This window comes from Panthera uncia, chromosome F2 (assembly GCF_023721935.1).
Source record: "Panthera uncia isolate 11264 chromosome F2, Puncia_PCG_1.0, whole genome shotgun sequence".
Classification (NCBI taxonomy): Eukaryota; Metazoa; Chordata; class Mammalia; order Carnivora; family Felidae; genus Panthera; species Panthera uncia.
The window spans coordinates 49,372,521-49,393,693 of record NC_064812.1 but is presented as its reverse complement, the minus strand read 5'-3'; the positions used below and the strand labels follow the sequence as shown (position 1 = coordinate 49,393,693).

General features: G+C 38.7%; 1 protein-coding gene across 3 annotated transcripts in view; it reads right to left on the bottom strand.

The window, feature by feature from the left end:
• Nucleotides 1-5,657, bottom strand: part of CA1 (carbonic anhydrase 1) — an 11,299-nt gene extending 5,642 nt beyond the window's left edge. The window contains exons 1-4 of one of the 3 annotated variants that reach the window (XM_049633208.1): nt 5,621-5,657; nt 4,683-4,880; nt 3,167-3,285; nt 641-736 (exon numbers count right to left, since the gene is read on the bottom strand). In XM_049633208.1, the coding sequence (XP_049489165.1) occupies nt 641-736; nt 3,167-3,285; nt 4,683-4,880; nt 5,621-5,657 (450 nt within the window). The remainder of the gene's footprint in view (nt 1-640; nt 737-3,166; nt 3,286-4,682; nt 4,881-5,620) is intronic. The other 2 variants (XM_049633209.1, XM_049633210.1) reach the window with 2 other exon arrangements.
• Between the last annotated feature and the right edge of the window lie 15,516 nt (nt 5,658-21,173).

Sequence of the window (21,173 nt, the reverse complement as noted above, 5' to 3'; positions counted from 1 at the left end):
ATTTTATTTTATTTTATTTTATTTTATTTTATTTTATTTTATTTTATTAACTATTTATTTTGAGAGAGAGTGAGCAAGTGGAGGAGGGGCAGGGGGGAGAGAGAATCCCAAGCAGGCTCTGTGCTGTTAGAGCAGAGCCCAATGGGGGCGGGGGGATGGGGGGGGTGGGGAGGTGCTGATCTCACAAACTCTGGGATCATGACCTGAGCTGAAATCAATAGTCAGGTGCTTAACTGAGCCACCCAAGTGTCCCAACATCTGACATTTTAAATATTAACTGAACTTTCTTTATGGGACAATAATCCTCTTAGTATTTTTTTTTTCTGATGATACATTAAATTGATAAATTCCTGAACCTATGAAGTAGAAGTTTAGAGGAAAAGAAATTTAGAAAAGCTGGAAAATAGAAATTCCACCCTCCCCCAATATCTTCCCATGTTAGCCCTACCTGAAACTTAATTCTCTCAAAAAAGGGAAAAAACCAAGAGAAAACAAAGCAACAAAGTATTCGAGAACTGTTTGCTCACCTGTAGCCATTAGTAGAATGGAAAATTTTAAAAAGAAAGACTCAGATATCTTTTTGCCTTATTTTATACTTTTTTGATGTAAGAAATTGTGTTAACCGAGCTCTGTAACTCACCTTCATCAAAACACCAATAATTGCCAAACCATCAGCCTGTGAGGCAGCTTCAGCAAAGCTGGAGTATTTTGCAGAATTCCAGTGAACTATGTGAAGCTAAAAATGATAATGTGGTCAATTAGTTATTTATACTTCTGTGAAGACAAAAAGTTATAAATTAACTTGTTAATATATGAAGATGTACTGTTGACTTAAATAACATTTATGTGAACCTTTATCCAGTGGATAAAAGGGCTATATTCTCACTCTTAAGAAGGGTTATGTACATTGAATAGAGTGGGCAATTTGCAATTTCCAGGGAAATAGTAAAATTTCTTTTCCCCTAATATTATAATTATTCAATATTATTTCTTTTAAAAAAATTGCTTTGGTATAAAAAGATCAGGAATTTGAACTGACTAGTTTTAAACACAGTTGAAATAATTTCTGTCATGTGAGATACTTTTTAGTAACTTTATGGGTAGGGGTTCCTGGACAATCTAGGAGTCTTGGCCAAGAACACATTCTCTTGAGCATATGTAGACTCCTCTCAAATCATTATCTCTAGCCTAACCTCTCTGTGGAACTCTAGATCTGAATATCCAATATGTATGTATGTCACCTTGATATCTTCTTGGTATTTCCACATTGGTGTCTAATAATATCTCAAACTTAACATGGCCAGAGTATAACTCTTGATTTTTTCCTTGCCAAAACTGTTTCATTTTCCCAGCTTTGGAAAAGGTACCATCATCTACCTAATTGCTCAATCAAAAAGTACCACAGTTACCATTAATTTCTTGCTCCCCGCCCCCATCAATAGCCCTCTTTCAGCAAGCACATCTCATAGATAATACCTCTTCACTTGGTTCACAGCTTTGCATTAGCTGCTGATTTTGTCTGGAATGTCCATAATCTGTCAATGGAAACCTTTTGTCTTGAATTAGGGCTGAACACAAATGCCACTACTGAAAGAATTCTTTTATGACCTCCTAACATAAAGTGATCATCTGGTCAATCATCACTTTCAATTAACTAGTTCTCTCCATACCACCTATTTAATTTCTGTCTTCTCTTGCTCTCTGGTTCTTGCTTCTCTCTCCCCTCCTCCTCTCTCCCCTCCTCCATCTCTCCCCTCCAACTCCTGCTCTCCCTCCCTCCCTCCCTCCTTTCCTCAATCACATGTGGAATTTTGTGGCTAAGTGCCTCTCATCTCTAGCCTGGATTATTTTTATTTTTCTTAAATTAGATGAGAGAATCACTGATTTAGATTTCTTAGATACAGCCAGATACCCATCTAAAAAGATAGTATTAATTTAGGCTCCGAGTCCATTTAATTTTAGTCTACTTTTTTTTGAGGGAGAAATGGGAAGAAACATTTAATAGGTTTCTGTAGTATTAAAAGTTATTAGCCAAGCTTTACAATGTAACGTAAAGCCAGTTATATGTGTATATAATTCCCAAAACTTCTATCAAAATAATAAAAGCACATACCCTGTAACCTAGTAATCCCTCCTATAAAAAAAAAATCTGCCCCACTGATGTGTTTTCACTGGGGTATAAGGTATATGTATTTGTTGCCGCATATTTTGGTAAAAGTCAAAAATCAATGGAACAAAAAGCAAACGGCATTGCAATTGTCCATCAGGGCGGCGGGGGGGGGGGCAGTTACATAAATTCTGACATATTTATACAATGAAATACTATACAAACATTAAAAGAATGAGGTAGAATTAACTCTACTGACTTGGAAAAAAATGATTATGATAAATTGGTAAGTAGAAAAAGTTGCAAAACTATTTGTATTACAAATTCATTTTGTAAAAGTAAAATAAAAAGTCAACCTGTATATATGGGAGAATATATATATATATTACATTTATGTATTATATTAATACATATAAAGAACAGAAGTTCTTCTTTTTCAATCTCCCAGATGCTCTGTTGACAGTTTGATGCAAATATTCTTGATTTTTCTATGTATATACAGACGAAGAGTCTTGAAATGGATCACAGACTTCTGTGTGAGGGCAAGTCAAGAGGGTGGAGGGTGGTGGCCTACAGCAGGAGCCCTCAGGCCCTCACTTAGGCGTATGTTATTCTTATGGTTAAACTTGCACTCTTAGTAGAGTCTTATTGAAGTGTTCCAGCCTGGCTACACCTATGCCAATGGTGTGTCCAAACTTGAACATTTGAATTAGAAGCAAATGGTGTGGTCAGCTTAGAGTCAGAGCTTTAAAGGAGAGCAGTGTCTCCTCTTGATGCTGTTGTCAAGGTAACAGTTTTTAAGGCATTCTGAAGAGAGAGATGCTTCTTGGGCTCAGGAGCTCAACTCCAAGTTCAGCTACCTTTTTCACATGCAAAATTTCCTTCTATTGCCAAACTCAGTACGTGCCTGTTTGATTTTAAAGGGGCTTGGGAATTCTCCTATAGAGACCAGAATGCTCATTCCTTTGGAGCTATTATAATGGTGTCTTATATAGTAAAGCAGCTGCTTCTGAGAGTAATTCTCAGTGTAATTATGTCTCAGTTACTAAGTTACATTACCTCTCCAGAATATTTGACTCCATCCACTGTGTGTTCAGAACCATAGTCATTTGTGCGGCCCCAGTGAAAATGGAACTGACTGAGCCTATAGCTTTCAGAAAGAGGACCACCTCTCAGCACTAGAAGAAAAAGGGAACTACTATTAGTTTTATGATCATAAGCTCCTGCTTATCTTTGCACTTAATATAATCCCACACGAAAATGGATTGAGTAGAACTAAAAACAAACGCTGGTGCCAAAGGCATTTTCTTGTTGGATTTTTTCCCACATCCACGATGATGGCATTCATATGTATGGTGCATCCCTGACCATTGCATTGAGTTATATACAATTCTCAGCCCATGAGCTGTAATTTTACCTTTTTCTGCTGCCAAGAAAGTATATTGGAAGGTGGGTGAATTATAAGGATTTCCTCGAACCTGCTTTAATTTGCAAGTTTATTCATTCATTCTTTCAACAAAGACTATATAGGAAGTATGCATTAAGATCTTTAGTAATTTATTTTGAGTAACAAATTACTCATCACATACTTTTTACTAGTCAAAACACAACAGTGTATCTTGATAGCTTTGTTTGAGAATGCCTGTCCAGGGACGGAAAGAAAGTGCTAGGGGGTCAGTGAGGTCACTTTAAAAATTTTAACATTGAATGACTATGTCATTTTTAGAGAGTCTACACAATCATATGACTAATTAAACACACATAACACCAGATCTCATATAATACAACAATAGACATAGCCCCAAGGTGCTTAAAACTTAGGGTCAGAACCTTGCAGAAAAGTGCTAAAACAAGTCTTGCTTTTTGTCAGTAGAATTGTCTTATGAAATTGCCATTCGATAGTTATTCAAGAAACATTTATGAGAATCTTACCATGTAGCAGGAAATGTGCCAGATTCTGGGGTATGAAGATAATTCAGTGACTACAGTATAGAAGTGGAGGGTGGGGGCGGGGGGGGGGGAGATAGACAAGTGCATTTAAGCACTGAATAAATCTTGCAAGATTTATGTAAGACTTACATTCTTACTGGTACCCGAGAACTTCACAACAACAGAGCTATTTTTCTGGCGGTAAAAAATAAATACATTCTTCACTCCGTTTCTCTTTCCTACTGTGCTCCTCTGTCCTCATTCCAATTAGAGAATATTTGCCTTTTCAGTTTCATGTTCTATATTCTATATTCATTATGATGGTTCATTAAACCTTCTTGGGAAAAAATACTGTTTATTTAGAGAGTGTGAAGTGAGTGCAAAGATTCTAGAGACCAGAAGAGATGGGCTGGTGTCATGGAAGAGAAGGGCTGAAAGAAGACAGAGCTGGGGGTTCCAACATTCACCTTTACCACTTGGGAGTTTTCCAGAAGTCCAAGATGCTTCACCAGATTGCAGCCAAGTTATGTGTACTACACACATGCACAAAAGACCGAGGATGGTGTTTGTGTTTCTTAAAGTCCTATTGTTTAATTTGTCCCAGAAGAGTTAAAGAAAACATAACCAGAAGGATCTTTTGGCTCACCTGATCGGTTATCATTGTCCTCAAAGCTTACATGGAAAGAATGTCCCACGTTGATAATTTCTTTGGCTGTGGCTGGATTGTAGGAGACACTGATAGGTTTAAGAGAGGTGTCACGTTTGGTTTCACTGGTTTTAATGTCAATGGGAGATTGGTTATTTCCGTTTGCAATAGGGTACAGCTTGCCCCATTGTTCAGGACCTAGCAAGGTAAACACATGCATACAATCATCACATGTCTGATTCCAAGTTTTAGGAGGATAACTAGTTCTCTGCTTATTAGACTAGGATTAATTCTGGTATCTTAAATGATATTATATCTAACTTAATGAAAATTCAACATTTAAGAATGCTCCTTTTCTTTTTTTTTTTTTTTTTTCCACGTTTTTTATTTATTTTTGGGACAGAGAGAGACAGAGCATGAACAGGGGAGGGGCAGAGAGAGAGGGAGACACAGAATCGGAAACAGGCTCCAGGCTCCGAGCCATCGGCCCAGAGCCTGATGCGGGGCTCGAACTCACAGACCGCGAGATCGTGACCTGGCTGAAGTCGGACGCTTAACCGACTGCGCCACCCAGGCGCCCCAAGAATGCTCCTTTTCTATACTATCCTATGAAATAGTGTATTTGTCAACACCACAATAAATATTTTACAATTAGCACTAGATTTCTAAAATACAGATGAGAGAGAGAGAGATTGAGAAAGAGGAAGAGACAGAGAACACATTTTATAGACAACCATGTCCCAAAGGACAACTGTTAAGGGTACATACAAAGTTATTATAATTATTCAAGTCAGGCAATTCAAACTGTTAACCTAGGACTGTACAGCTATTTTATTTATATTTATATTTATTTACTTTTTAAAAAATGCACAATATCTCTTTTACTGGAAAAGGCAATGAGCTAGTATTTTGTTCTACATGAACAGAAGAACTCTTACCATTGTGGTCATCATATCCCCAGTCAGAACTCGCCATGATCTTCTACTTGGTTTTCTTTTCTGCAAACAAAGGTAATCCCTGGAATAACTGACTGCAAGTAAGCATGCAGGAAACAGTGGAAACCACCTCGTGTGGGTTTTTATAGAAACTTCTCTGCCCTTAATAGGCCACTATGTCATCATCTCTGCCTATCAGGAAATATAGATAAGTAAAAAATAAAAATAAAAAAAGATATTATAAAAAAAAGCCCACAAACGTCAGGTCAGTTTCAATTGTTTTATTTTCTTATATCGTAAGAGCGAAATATCTAAGTCATAGGTTTTATAAAACCAGACCCATTTCTCTCATGTTAGTAGAGATATAGCTAAATACTTTCATATATGAGTTGTTGGGTTTCCTAAATTAAAAATGGATTTGTGCACTTGATATTTCCAATTATACCCTTGCTGGATACTTAAGTAATACTACAAATGGTAAGGAGAATAATTCACATGTTTATATGATGGTTGCAACTAGTATCATGATGTTAATTTAAAATCAGATAACAAAATTACTGATCATTTATAATATATGCTATCTATGAAATACATTTCACAGACACACAGGATTAGAAAAAAGTCCTTTGTTTTAAAGCAATATTGTAATTCATAAGTGGAGACAATTTTATTGGTATTGAAATTCCACACAGCTCGTATTTATTTTACACATCAAATTCAGTTCTACTGGAATAGAAACTATTCTTTTATATGCTTCTATACAATTTATAAAGCAATTTCACCACTACCATATGCACAAAAATCCTACCGAGTAAGAGTTATCATTTTGTAGCTGAGAGATATTGAGACTTCACCAAAACTAGCAAGAAGTCAAGAAGCCAGGCTTCAGCCACAAGTCCAGTTGCTTTTTTCACTATACCCTATGTGAAACCTATGCGACCTATGAGGTGGGTGATCCCTTAATTCTCCTCTTACATCTACAGTTCTCTTACACCCAATTTAAGCCTGAACCAAGATAAGAATTGCCACCTGTTGAGTGACAAGAAGATATATGGAACCTTTCAAGCAGGCAAAGAAAACCAATTAGGAGGTATCAGACTCTGGCTGGGTCCATGTAACCAAGGCTCTGAACACACTCAAAGGAAATACAACCAGAAAAATCAGCTTTCACAGTAATGCTTTTTCATGTCATGGTAGTTATTATCTCCTTTCACACTCTCGAATTGTCTGAGGTACCTAGGTTCCTTGAAGGGAGAGGAGGGTCAGGCACAATTCTTAGCTAGTTTGACTAGAGAGACATATTGTTTGTCCCTTTTTGACTAATAATGGCCAACTGCCTCAGATACAGTGGGGACTATGGCTCATGAACAGAGTAGGGAGAGGTCCAAGCTTCCATTCTATGCTCTGGTGGGCAGAAGGAACTATTATGTAAAGGGAACATTTTTTTTTAAGGTACCATTTATTGAGGGCCCAGTATGTCTCAACTGCTGTGTTGGAAACCTTACCTGCGTTAATTCATTTAAACCTCACAGCAACCAAATTAGGCATTAAGATCTGTATTCTGCATAAGAAGAAGGCTTCACATAGGTGAAGATACCTCCTATGGTTACAGAAGCTTTTAAGTGGCTACTTACATCCTGTAAGTCTAGAGTTTAAATCTAGATCTAACTCCAAAGCTTATACTCCTTCTTAAACTTCCGTTGTCAATAAATGCCCACAGACTTCCACTTGATTCTGTTTTCTGGAGGATTGGATTAGTTGATCTGTTCTGGTCTGGCTCAAGATGACCAACAGTCAGACTTGATTGTTGCACTTACTTCATTCCAGACTTGGTGTCTCAGGTTGGCCAAAAGTTCATGCAGTGATAGAAGGTACTCTTTGCCTTGTACTTGCTTCCCAATATTTGCTATTTTGCTAAAAATAAGTAAACACAGAACTATTTTAATTAACATATTTGAAAAACATATTTGAAGGAGACGACCTCTTTTCATTATATGGTTATGTGATGATTCATCACACGAGTATTTTAACATTCAATATGGGATGGTAATTCATTTAAAGTTTTTGGCACACAATTACTTCAAGCCCTAACTATTATGACCTTTTATTCCATTACATACCTGGGTGTGTTTGTGTACTCCCACAAGCAGAAAACTATATAGAGAAAGGATGTAAAATTTAATGAGTACCTATGGTTTGAGTCCCAACACCCCACCTATTTACTTTTATTCTCTTTTTTCTGCTTACAAACTTTGCCTCTTTCAGCTTAATATCTCTACTCAGTCCAAGATGTCTCATTTTGCACACTTCTCTTTGACCTATAGCCTCCCCACCGCCACTGCCTTTCCTGTTCCAGGGCTGTGATCTTTGGACTACTTTTGCATACCAAGGAGCTCAATCTACACAGCTCTGCTCTTCTAAAATAACACTTTATTTCCTAAGGCCATCAAATATTGAAGAGGACTATTTTTCCTGATAAAATATTCCAAATAAGTCTAAATGTACTTGAAAATGAATCAGGAGCAACGAGGCTGATGGAAATTTTTTTTTAATGTTTATTTATTTTTGAGACAGAGACAGAGAGACAGAGTGAGAGCGGGGGAGGGGCAGAGAGCAAGGGAGACACAGAATCCAAAGCAGGCTCCAGGCTCTGAGCTGTCAGCCCACCATGGGGCTCAAACTCACAAACCGCGAGATCGTGACCTGAGCTGAAGTCAGATGCTTAACCGACTGAGCCACCCAGGTGCTCTGAAAAATCTATTTTTTTTAGAAGTAATGCAAAAATATGTAAGTAATTCTGGGAGAGAATTGCTTAACTCGTAACATTAGGAAGTAGCAAGTTATGTCTCAATTATATCTCAATAAATTACTGGGAAAACCAAAAATAAAAAAGATTTTAGCTCTTTGGAGATTTTTAAATGTTGAAAGCATGATGAGCAGAAGGTTTAACTTTAATAATTACATTGGTTCAATTGGCAAATTTTATGAAAACGTACTCATGGGCTGAGGGGAAGAAGAGAAAGGTTTCCTTCATTACCTTATGAAATGGAATTTCAGAGGCTGAATATTACAGAAAAAAATTTAAAGATGAAATGTCGATTATCCTAAGGGGAAGCTCATTATCCTAAGGTGGCCCACCCTTAAACTATATACCACAATTTTATCTCTTGACCTTCATAATAAGTAAATTCCTGCCACAAACATACAGAAATAGAGAGAGTGCTAGCAGATTGAGTGCTATTGGGAGAAATGTTTCCCGGGGCCCTCGTGCCAGGGGGCGGTGGGCTGGCTGGAAGACTATTCAAGGAGAGGCACCAGGATTGGAGTCCCTTTCTGGTTACCTCAAAAGCCCGTGTGTGCTTCCTCTTCTCTATACTACCACGTTTTTAACAGGCTGTCTATAAAACATTTGCTTTAAAGTTAGTTAATATTTATTGAGTAACATCAGTTAACTTTGCTGAAGATTTTTCAGTGTCCTGAAATGTTTTTCAAAAAAGCAGCAACTTCTCCTCAGTGTTTTACAAAATTTGGAAACCATAATTAGCTGAGTTTATATTATATTTAAAAGTCTTAGAATTTCTATTTGAGCTTTTATCTTCTGGTTTCCTAAAGTGACATTTTCCTCTGGTTGCTCCTTTAACATTTTAAAATTAAAAACATGAACTCTTCTGTAGGTGAAGAATGACGGTGAGTCTAACTTAAGTCTGTAATTAAAAAATAATCCTCTGGTCCAGAAGGAAGGGAAAATGGGAGGGAGGGCTGTGCCTAGTTATGGTAGAGATCTGCTAAATGCCACTGGAAAGAAATTCCGAAAGGAAATAGCTGTTCTACAATGTTTAGAGCTCCATAAGGATAAGTGGCTTCCCTGGGACTCCTACTTTCCCCCAAATAAGGAAACACAATTAAAATTTTTTAACATAGTTAAAATCAAGTGTCATTTTAACCATTATATCTGGCATGACTTGGGGGCACCTGGATGGTTCAGTCAGTTAAAAGTTAAGCCTCTGACTCTTGATTTCAGTTCAGGTCATGATCTCAGGGTTGTGAGATTGAGCCCCCTGTCAGGCTCTGTGCTGTCAGCATGGATTCTCTCTTCCTCTCTTTCTGCTCCTTCTTCATGAACCCTCTCTCTCCCTCAATAAATGAATTAACTAAAAAAAAACTTGCATGACTCTCACATTGCTCCCTAACTTCCCTGCCCTGCCAGAAGTGGTACCGTACAAGGTGGCAAAATAAGCCTTCAGTCTAGTGGAGAAGAGGGTGATGGAAAATGGGGATATTAGCTCAGACATTTCTGCAGTAAGACAACTTGAAATTCTGATACATTGATTTATTTATTATTTTTAAAATGTTTATTTATTTTTGAGAGAGAGAGAGAGAGAGAGAGAGAGACAGAAACCGAAGCACAGTCTCCATCAGCACAGAGACCAACACAAGACTCGAACCCATGAACCATGAGATATGACCTGAGCTGAAGTCAGACACTTAACAGACTGAGCCACCCAGGTGCCCCAATCTTTCTCTTCTCTTGAACGAGATGTCTTACCACCTTTATTCTTCCCAGTGGATGTCTTTATCTTCATCCATACTAAGTTTGTTCCTACTTAAAAGCCATTGCACTTGCTGTCCCCTCTGTCTGGATTGCTCTGTATCTAGACTTTTGCACAATATCCCCTCCTCAGACACAATTTTCCTGACCTCCAAATCCAATATATCTCCCCTCTTCCCAGTCTGTTGCATCATTCTGTCTTATTTCTTTCATAGCATATTTGTTGCAGCCTGACATTCATTGTTTGCATTCTGAAATTAATTTTATTAATAAATAAATAAGTTTATTTATTTACTTGCTTAATGTCTATAACCATCTCTATAATGGCATAGGACTTTATTTTTTTCTTTTTCTTTTTCTTTTTAAACTCACTGAGTTCACTTACAGTGTGCCTGGAAAACAGTGGTACTCAATAATATTTCACTGAAGTGAAAAGAGAATGATTAAATGGTCATTTTAACTTCAATGATTGTATTTTTATAAAGACTTAGAAGGGCAGAATGCTTAGCAGGGACTGTGCCTACCAAAATGCACAGATATGAACTAGGGGTATGTGCCACTCCACTCATGTTCATATCTGGAACTAAGGAAAAAGAGCCTTTCCCCTTTCATTTCTGTTAATGGGAGGAATTAAGTGTCCCGTCTGTGTCTGTCAGTCATTGCCGGGAGAGTGATAATGTTGGTCTTTATAAGTGTCAAATTTTTTGACACTCTATAAGTGTCAAAACTTAACTCTTCAAATGTGGTTTGAATTTTTGACACATAAATTTCAAAGATCCATACTCTCTTGGTTTTTATTACTGTAACTAAAGAAAAAACTTTCAACCTCATATTTCCTGTCTTAGAACGTATTTTTGAATGCAATTTTTTAATGCATTAATGAGTATCTTTTATTAACAACTAAGTCAACTCTCTCAATAGGTAACTATTTTAATTCACAGCACAGAGGCGTTTATAATTTCCTACAATTTCATGTTTTTAAAAATTTTGGGGGGGGGGTGCGCCTGGGTGGCTCAGTTGGTTAAGTGTCCGACTTCAGCTCAGGTCATGATCTTGAAGTTCCTGGGTTCAAGCCCTGCATCAGGCTCTGTGCTGACAGCTTGGAGCCTGGAGCCTGCTTCGGATTCTGTGTTTCCCTCTCTCTCTGCCTCTCCCCCACCCATGCTCTGTCTACCCTTTCTGTCAAAAATAAACATCAAAAAAATTTTTTTTAATAAAAAAATTTAAAAAACTTTTTTTAATGTTTATTTTTGAGAGAGAGAGAGAGAAACAGAGACAGAGACAGAGCACGAGCTGGGGAGGGCCTGAGAGAGAGGGAGACACAGAATCTGAAGCAGGCTGCGGGACTTGAACTCACAAGACACGAGATCATGAGCCGAAGTTGGATGCTTAACTGACTGAGCCACCCAGGCGTCTCTACAATTTCATGTTTTTAAAACCATTAAATTTTAAATACATCTAGTTGACTCTCATGCTTATTGGAATTACTGGTTGGAAAGATATACTGTATATGCTAAGAACACAGGCTTGTGCACTTTTAAGCTAATGGTTAAGAAGCTCTTTTATTGCATGAATGGTAACCTGAGAAGGTTAATGGTACCACCCTTATATTTATTTTTGTAACCAACAAAATACTATTTGTATCTTATCTCTTATAACTATTTGGGGGAATTGATGAGCCCTTCTACAACAGATGACATATTAAGCAATATTTTTCACCTAAAAATAAAATAACATGAACGATGCTTTGTAAACCATACAATATCATACAAATATAAATGATGAACTTCAGCCTCAAAAAGAAAGTTTGATTTTAACTCTCAGGTCAATACATGATTAACTAAAATAAAGTAGTACAAGTGATTGCATGTGGCCTGAAATTCAAACAATTGCATAACAGAAATCTGTTTGTCACAGATTAAAGTAAATGCTACAGGTGAAAGAAGATAAGTTCTCAAAAGTAAATATTAAAGGAAGTGAAGGTCAGTCTTATCAGTCAGCTTGTTAAAATATCTTTCATGCAACCTTTTTTGGCTTTTAGGTCCATCTACCTAAAATTTACCCTAAGATTAAAAAAAGTTTCTGCCGACTCCCTTAACAGTTTTGTTGCCTCTCAAACTCTTTTATCAAAGATAAGGTTTTTAAAATACATTTGCAGTTGAACATTCAATTTAATGCATGCCTTTTTAAATGCAGTGTTTCTTAACGGACAGTCTGCAGGTCACTTGCCTCAGATTCATATGTGCATGAATTAAAATGCACATGTGTTTGTGTCTCAACCAATCCCTGACTTTTGTGAAATGACCTAAGCTGATTTGGATGACTAACGAGTATCAAGCTCTCTTGGGAAGTATTGGTAGGCTTTTTAGATGTATCAGGGGCCTGTGTGAATCTAGCCCAGCAACCTAATTACCAAAGATATATTTCAACGAGAACAAGTCTCTGACCAAACTTTCCAACCGTACATTCATTATTAGCAGACAGGCACAAAATAGTCACATGACTTGTCTGTAGTTTCAGGAAGGCCAGCTATAAAGGAGGTTCAGCCACCAGCACTTGGTATGAAAGACTCACTCTAAACAGGCTTCAATAACATCAGGACTGGTGTACTTTGTTGTTGGGACAGGCAGCTGGGGCTGAGTGGGGACTTAACTTACAAAGTACATCAATGGTATTCAAGGACTGGACTTGTCCACTCATATCTCTTGTTCATGTAAGAGTCATGGGTCTAGTAAAATTTCCTTAGCCAGTTCCTAATCTTGATACCACTAATCTCATGAGTACAAAATTATTTCTAACATACTATATAGTAAATAATAAGCCTTTCAGTGTTAGTTCAATTACAAATATGCTAAGTAGTCACCTCTGAAGATGCTAGATCCTAATTAGAATGCTATTCCTATTTTTAAGCATTCCTATTAAGCATTAGATTATATGAACAAACACATTATTTATATGGAAAGAATATATAAATATAACACCGAATGAATAAAAATCTCTGCATATGAGACTTGGAATCTGTATTTAAAAAAATTTGTTTAATGTTTATTTATTTTTGAGATAGAGAGACAGAGAGCGAGTGGGGGAAGGGCAGAGATACATGGAGACAGAATCTGAAGCAAGCTCCAGGCTCTGAGCTATCAGAGCCTGACGCGGTGTTCAAACTCATGAACCATGAGATCGTGACCTGAGCTGAAATCAGACATTTAACCACCTGAGCCATCCAAGCACCCCACTGGAATCTGTATTTTTAACAAAAATTCCCAGGTGGTATTTTTAAACATACTCGGATAGTTTTACAAACACTTTTTTAAGACCCTGAATGCCATTTGCCTGACATGCCTTCTCCTTTAGGAAAAATACTGAATAGTAGTAGCTACTTCATGAATTCGTCTTTTCTTCCCCCATAAGAATTCTTCAATCCTTTAATGCTTTTGTTAGTACCTAACTGCAGGAAAGGAATTCTTTTTTGAATTTTTTTTGTGATGCCCCTTTATCTGTTGGGGCAACATGCTACATACAGAGTGGTGACCTCTTATACAAGGGTTTTTGAATTAAACGCTCAGATCAGATCCATGATTAAGTAGAGACAGGTACAATAACAAAACGCCTTTCAGTAGTGGAAATATTCATTGCTGCAGGCAGCGGTTTGTCATGTTAATTCACTCTTAACTGGTCCCTGTCCTCGTAAGTCTATCAAAGAAAAGTGGCAAGAACACTGATTGAACCAGCGGTTTGCAGAATGACTCATTCAAAGGCAGAGCGCATGGAAGTACATTACAGACCCTCTTTATTGATCTAAACAGAGTGAACAAAGACACCTTATGGGGTGAAGCAATATCTACAATGCTCCTTCAGTCTCTAAAGACTTTGTTTTGCTTCATAGCTATTTTCAGGTGTTAGCATTATCTATAAAATCCTTTATCCAGGTACCTCAATTTATTTGAGTCATGCTATTTCTTTGTTGTAAACTGGGTTAATAATACTCAACTGGAAGGTTGTTTTCTTTTTTTTTTTTTAATATAATGAGGATTAGAGATAAAGCCACACAGCAGATGCACAGTAGCAGAGACAGTATTTTTTTTTTTTTAACTGAGTGTACTACTAATAATGGAAAACTGCATGGGCTGTGGTTAAATAGGATGGGATAGTTAGATGCTGCAGAGTTGAGGACACAGGGCTGTGTCAGAGCTCCTAAGACTTTGATTGATGAAGTATACTGGCTAATCAGCCTTGAAACCATGAGGCATAATCCTCCCTAGGGCATTATCTAAGAAATTAGTAAGGAATAAAAGGAATGATTATGGGTGCTTTTCAAGGAAGAAATTCCTTTAGAATTGCTCCCTAGAATAGGGGGTTTTACTCATATGATCTTATTTATAACGTTTAAGAAGTCTGTAAGCTGGGTAGAGAACACATTTAAGTATCCTCACTGTGAAATGAAGAAAGAGGCTCTCATGGGTGAGGAAATGAAACCATGTATCCAAACTCAGATATAAGTGTTAGAACTAGAATGTCAAGTCTTCAAACTCTGTCAAGTGTTCATCCCACAATGACAAATTATAAAATCAAATGAACAGTAGCTTTCCTTCTATCACTTTTTAACTTTATTATTACAGGGTTCACTGATATGGTGAGTTCCCACCCCAAAACAGTCAGTGTAGTTTCCCTAAAATAGATGCCATAATGTTGTCATAGATAGGGTTTGGTTTTGTCTACAGGGGTCCAGAGTGTGATATGGGCCATCATCTCTCCTAAAAAAATGGATGCTGTGGTTTTTTGCATCTCCACAGCCAGCCTCCTTAGGCCTGTAGAACTTTCCCATACACCACCCCTCAGGCTCTTTCAATGCCCACCTTCCCTACATTTCTGTGGAGAAACCATGATTTGAATTCCCTAGTTTTCAGTATAACTGATGAATGCATATTGCCACATTTTCACAAAAATCTGCTTTATTTCTTCTAGTCCTAGGGGTGAAGGATCAGAGCACAGGGCAGAACATAATAATCCTCCTCTCTTCTATTTCTAGAGCTGGAAGAAGAAAAAAGTAAATATATATTAAGTTCCCAACAACAAGATTTCAGAAAAGATTCCTGTCCTTTTAGCTAAAGATGAAATAGCAAGATTTTAATTAAAGTCCTTCCTGGTCCTGTCTACCTTTATACAAAAAATTACTTGGACAGTTAATTTACTTGGTAGAGGTCTTGTGTCTTATTCAGAGTTTCCCCTGTTTTTCAGGTTGCTTCAGGTAAGTGAGAGCTACCTAAATGTACAACTTACACTAAGCTAATATCTAAAATGGGTTTGATTATAAGTAAGTGAAGACTTTTAAGGACCATTAAGGTCTAGCTCTTCCTTCAGCAATGATCCCCACAGGGTCTTCTCCTATGCTGAGGGCTCCTTTAGCTTCTGGACTCAGAAGAGTTTGGAGAGGCTGCTTGAACTGTGGCATGAAAGGCCTTGGGTCTCAAACATCAGGGTTAAGAGTGAAAAGCTGTTGAATGAAAGCCTTCTGATTGCATTCCCTTATGCCTAGTTTATGTGGTGCTGTGCTGCAATTCCTTAATATGCGATACTTGGACATTGCAGTAATGGTCCTAAATCTTTTAAGACTGTCCCGGACTCTGCCTTTCACTAGTTGGTAGAGTTCCACTTAACCTTTGTGCAAGTGCCCAAGGATTACAAACTGAGAGGATGACACGTTGGCAAGTGCCTTACTTTTCCATCATCACCCAGGAGGCAGCCGGAACCAGTCTGGTGAGAAAGAACTCCAGGAAAAACACCGCCCCAGGTTCATGTCAATAATGCTTTTAAAAATGGAGACCCACGGAATCCAGCGGGTCCTTAAGAGCCCTAGTGGCTAAGAACCAAGCTCCAGTTAGAATGAAGCTTTTGAATTTAGACTTCCTAGAACAAATAGGGCTGATTGTATGCAGTGATTTGATCTGGAGAAGATGAATTCCTGGCAATGTTATCAATTCCTCCTGTTGCTAATTCCTGGGGGCGCTAGCTAGCCAGGTTTACATTCAGTGTTCTTACAATGTGGTCTTTTGTTGCTCCTGTCCAGGCTCCGAGAGTTCTCATGGCTCGGCTTGTCCCCCTGCAGAGTTGGACAAGATTCTACTGTGTGGTTGCTCACAGCTGGCACCAGCTGTTGCTACACTTTTCCATCCTAACGTTGCTTCTTGGTTAAGATCTTGTCTCTAGTCCTCCCCAACTTTTGATACTACATATATAAGGCCAGACTGTTGGCTGGTAAACCTGATATTGTTAGTAAAGTCTAGTGGCTCCCTCCAAAGGAGTAGTGACTGTAACATAAAGTCACTTCTGGATAGGAAGCTGACTGCCATTTATTTTGGTTACTATAATGGTTTCAAAGGAATCATTTTAACTTTAAAATAAAAGGTGACAGATAAAAGTTTACTTAAGGTTTCCAGTTCTTAAAACATAAACTTGGAGTGGTAGGGAAGAAAGGAGTCATCTTTTAGCAGCTGCTAGACATAATAAAATTTGAAGACAAGAAAGATAGGGTATCTTTTATTAGATCAGATATTAGCAGCCATGTTCTGGCATGATGAACATACCTTCTGTATGAGACGAGTATGACATACACTCAAAAAACAGCCCAGAGAGGAGAGAAATGCCAACGATAATAGATGTGACCTTTCAGTGCCTTGGCCACTGGCATTGCGCGAAGGTAATCCTAGATCCCCCATTTTTCCATTTGTATGTAGCTGAGACTGACAGGGCAGGTGTCCTGCCTAAGGCAACTGATGTATGATTTGCTTTCAGTCTTCTTCCTATTTGCCTCTTCCAAAGCGAGCTTGAAAATCCTGCCCTTTTGCTAGCTCTGCAGAGAACCCAGAGGTGAGGACCTGATATATTATTTGTTACTTGTAAGGCTGCTATTGTACCAATGTGAAGATGGATGACAAATGGACGCACCTTAGAGGTTTTTATACTGCTGTGCACTGCAGGAGGATTGAAACGCAGCTATGACGAATGACTTGAACTGCAGTGTCTAGATGAAACTAAATTGAGCACTACTTAATCCCTTCATCATAATATGAACAAGGAACAAAACAAATGGTACTATGGCAGTCAGGTGTTGCCTCAGGCACCACAATTCTGGTTGTTGAAATTAGCTGTGAGTTCATTTTGTAACTCAGTTATTCACCTGCTGCCACTGATGTCACCAACCTGTCTTATTAAACATCAGGGCTGCCCCTCAGATCATTCAACCCAACTCCATGGACAGATGGAGAAAGTTTGCTGGGAACTCAGTGACCATGGCTTCTTAGGGGATAAAACCGGGATAAATGTGGGAGAGAAGAAAACCACATTCTGCCCCCATACATGTTACCAAGCAGCACTTGTAGAATCCTCCCTCTCTCTTTTATTTGTCCCCAGCAGGAAAAATGTTTAAAAGCAGTCTAGGAGGAATGTCATCATTCTAGTCTGCAGTGGTCATGTGTGAACTTATCTTTTCTGGAAACTGAACTCTGTTTCTGGTGTCCAGCTTGAGTCAGACCTACACCTGTATGCTTGGTTTCAGTTCTGTCTGGTGCCATCCAGAGTAGCTTAGCTCCCTGGACCTCAGCCCCAGTCCTCCCACCTGGACTCTGAGCTTTCCTTTGACTTGAGTGTTGGTATTCCAAGCACTGCTGCCTTGGGACTCCTGCTTCTGCTCTGCACATCCCTGCCTGCCATCTCAGTCCCCCTTCTAGCCCAGGATCCTCTTATTTTACCCAGATCAACCATTAGTTGGGTTCAAGTTCAGGTGACCAGAGGCTGTCTGGAGACCCAAGCAACAGGAGAAAACACAAGTTGGCATGAGCCAGAAACAAAGGCCAGTGTGAACTCCCCAGTAATCAAAAGTGTGAAGAAAAATGTCTTGCCTAGATGAGAAAAAAGTGTAGGTAAGAAGAACATGAGCCATTAATTATGTGCCACACTAATGACTAACACGAGGCTATGCCCTTGTAACTCTGCTGACTCAGGGATCATTTGCATTTTGGCTTTCTCCACATCGTGAAAGTTATTTATGAGTATTTTTATTTATAACTTTAATTTTTGAGGGTAATATGTTCATGTGGTTCTAAATTCAAAGATATAAAAGAGTACAACAACAAAAAAATCCTCTTCCCATTCTCTATCCCAGAGAGAACCAAAATTATCAATTTCTTTCACACTCTTCTAGAGATATTCGATGCAGATACGGGGAAATAATTGCATATATTTTCTATTTTTTTTAAGAATACAAATAACGGGGGTGCCTGGGTGGCTCAGTTGGTTAGCGTCCAACTTTGGCTCAGGTCATGATCTTGCGGTCCATGAATTCGAGCCCTGCATCAGGCTCTGTGCTGACAGCTCAGAGCCTGGAGCCTGCTTCGGATTCTATTGTCTCCCTCTCTCTCTGCCCTTCCCCACCTTGTGCTCTGTCTATCTGTCTCTGTCTCAAAAATAAGTAAACATTTAAAAATTAAAAAAAAAAAAGGAATACGGATAGTGTTATACTATATGTATATTTTTGGCTCCTTTTCTTCTGAATGTGTTGGGATTTGGCCATATCACTATATTAAGAATGTTTTCTTTGGGCTTTACAATATTTGGGCTTTACAACAATTCTGCCATTGTTTATTTACCCATTCACCAACTGATAGACATTTAGGTTACTTCTAGTCATTGTACTCTGGTAATATAAATACCTAATAAGTGTACAAAGTCATTCACCAATATAACTCATTACAAATTTCCAGTTGCTCATCTGAAACCCGTGGGGCCACATGTGCTTCAGAATTCAGAATTTCTCAGATCTTAGCAATACCATTCAGATATTATATAAGTAAAGTCTTTTGTGGGGCCTGGAGAAGCACCCTGTAATTTAACGTATTACAAGTTTTGTAGCAAAATGTATGAATAGTCATAATAAGTGGAATAAATAAGGGGTATAAATACCTTCACGTCAGTTCAGGTCAATTAAAATTTTTTTTTAAATATTTATTTATTTTTGAGAGAGAGAGAGAGAGAGCATGAGCAGGGGAGGGAAAGAGAGAGAGAGGGAGGCACAGAATCCAAACAGACTCCAGGCTCCTAGCTGTCAGCACAGAGCCCAATGCAGCGCTGAAACTCACAAACCATGAGATCATGACCTGAGCCAAAGTCAGACGCTTAACTGACTGAGCCACCCAGGCGCCCCCAGGTCAATTTCTCTTAATGTTTATTTTTGAGAGAGAGAGAGAGAGAGAGAAAGAGAGAGCCTGAGTGGGAGAGGGGCAGAGAGAACAGGAGACACAGGATCCAAAGCAGACTGCAGGTTCTGAGCTGCAGCATAGAGCCCAACGTGGAGCTTGAACTCATGAGCCATGAGATCATGACCTGATCCAAAGTTGGATGCTTAACCGACTGAGCCACCCAGGTGCCCCAGTTCAGGTAAAATTTTGTTCACAAATGAGTTCAGGTCAAATCAGGTCAGGTTTTTTGCAGAAAAAATTTTTGGTTTTTGGTAAGTTGTAGATTTCCTAAAATGAAGCAAGGCATAGTGGACCTGTATTTCCCTCCCCTATGTTGAGTGGGTCAACACAATGGCAATATGATTTAAACTTAGGGAGCCCGAACACCTGCTCTACCATTTACTCCTTGTGTGACACTGTGGAATTGCTATATGTCTATAAGCTTCTGTTTCCTCATCTGAAAAATGGGGACAAGAATTCCTACCCAGCAGGGTTGTAGTGAGAGTTCACATGTCTAGCAGCTGGGACGCACACTACGATTGGCAGCTGCTATCATTGTTCATGGGAGGTGGTGTCTAATACAATACAATTAAGTCATTCTTATTCCATGAAAATTTGAAGGTAACAGGAGAGAGAGACAGGAATTTTGTGTAAGAATCTTAGGAGAGTTCTTTAAGGAAAAAGGACTAATACCCAAAGCTTTCTCTCTGGGGTTTACACTTATTAAAAACTGTTGGTCTGGACAGGGCAGTGCTGACCTAAACTCAGAGTCAAGGAAGTTCCAAAGACCCTTTGAAAATGAAACCCGCAGAAAGAACCTGCACAATGGACTGGTCCCAAACCCAACCTGGAGACAGAAGGGCAACAGTAGTCTGGGTCCACCAAGAACTGGACATAGGAACCTATGTGGCTCCAGGCATCTTGTGATCACCCTTCTGGCCTGTGGGACTTACTATCTTAATTAATTAGTTAATTAATTAATTGACTTAATTATCTTTGGATGTTGAATGATCATAGTTCTACAGGAATATTCAAGAAATTTACACACATGGCCGTATCTTTGTGGGTATTATGGTTTATTGGGGACTTGTGATAAATAAGTAAGCAACAAGCAGATCACTAAACTCTAAAGGAGTAAACTAGGTGGGAAGTGGTGGGACAGGAATGGGTGACTTTACGTCAGGCAGACAGAGAAAGCCCATGGAAAGAAGTACTCTGCGAGCTGAGATGAGAAGGCAGCAGCTGTGCATAGAGGAAACCAGGAGGAGGAGGCAATGAGGGCAGCGGTGGAGGTGCGTGAGCCATTTCTTCTGTCTGGAACACTCTTTGCCTATAAAGTCACATGGCTGGCGCTTCTTGTCATTCAGCTTTCAGATCCAGTGCCATCCCCTCAGAAGGTCTTCCTGACCTTGCTAAACTTAACTGTTCCACTTTTGCTAGTCACTTGCTACCCACTATCCTGATGTATTTCCTCAGAGCTCTAATCACCACAGAAATTTTGTTTATTTTTGCACTAGGTTATTGCATGCTTTCTCCCTTTAGAATGAAAGCTTCAAAAGCCCTGAACATTTTGTCCAGTATCTGTGGGTGTCTAGATATTTGTTGAATAATAAAGGAAGAAACTATGCAAACTAACATAGAAAAAAATCTCGGTGCATTCTAAGAAATGAAATTAGGCCTTTGGGTCTTGTGACATGAATGGCCCCCGACGAATGCTGCTTCCTGGTATCCATGCCCTAGTGTATCCCCTCCCATTATTGACTTTGGGCTTAGC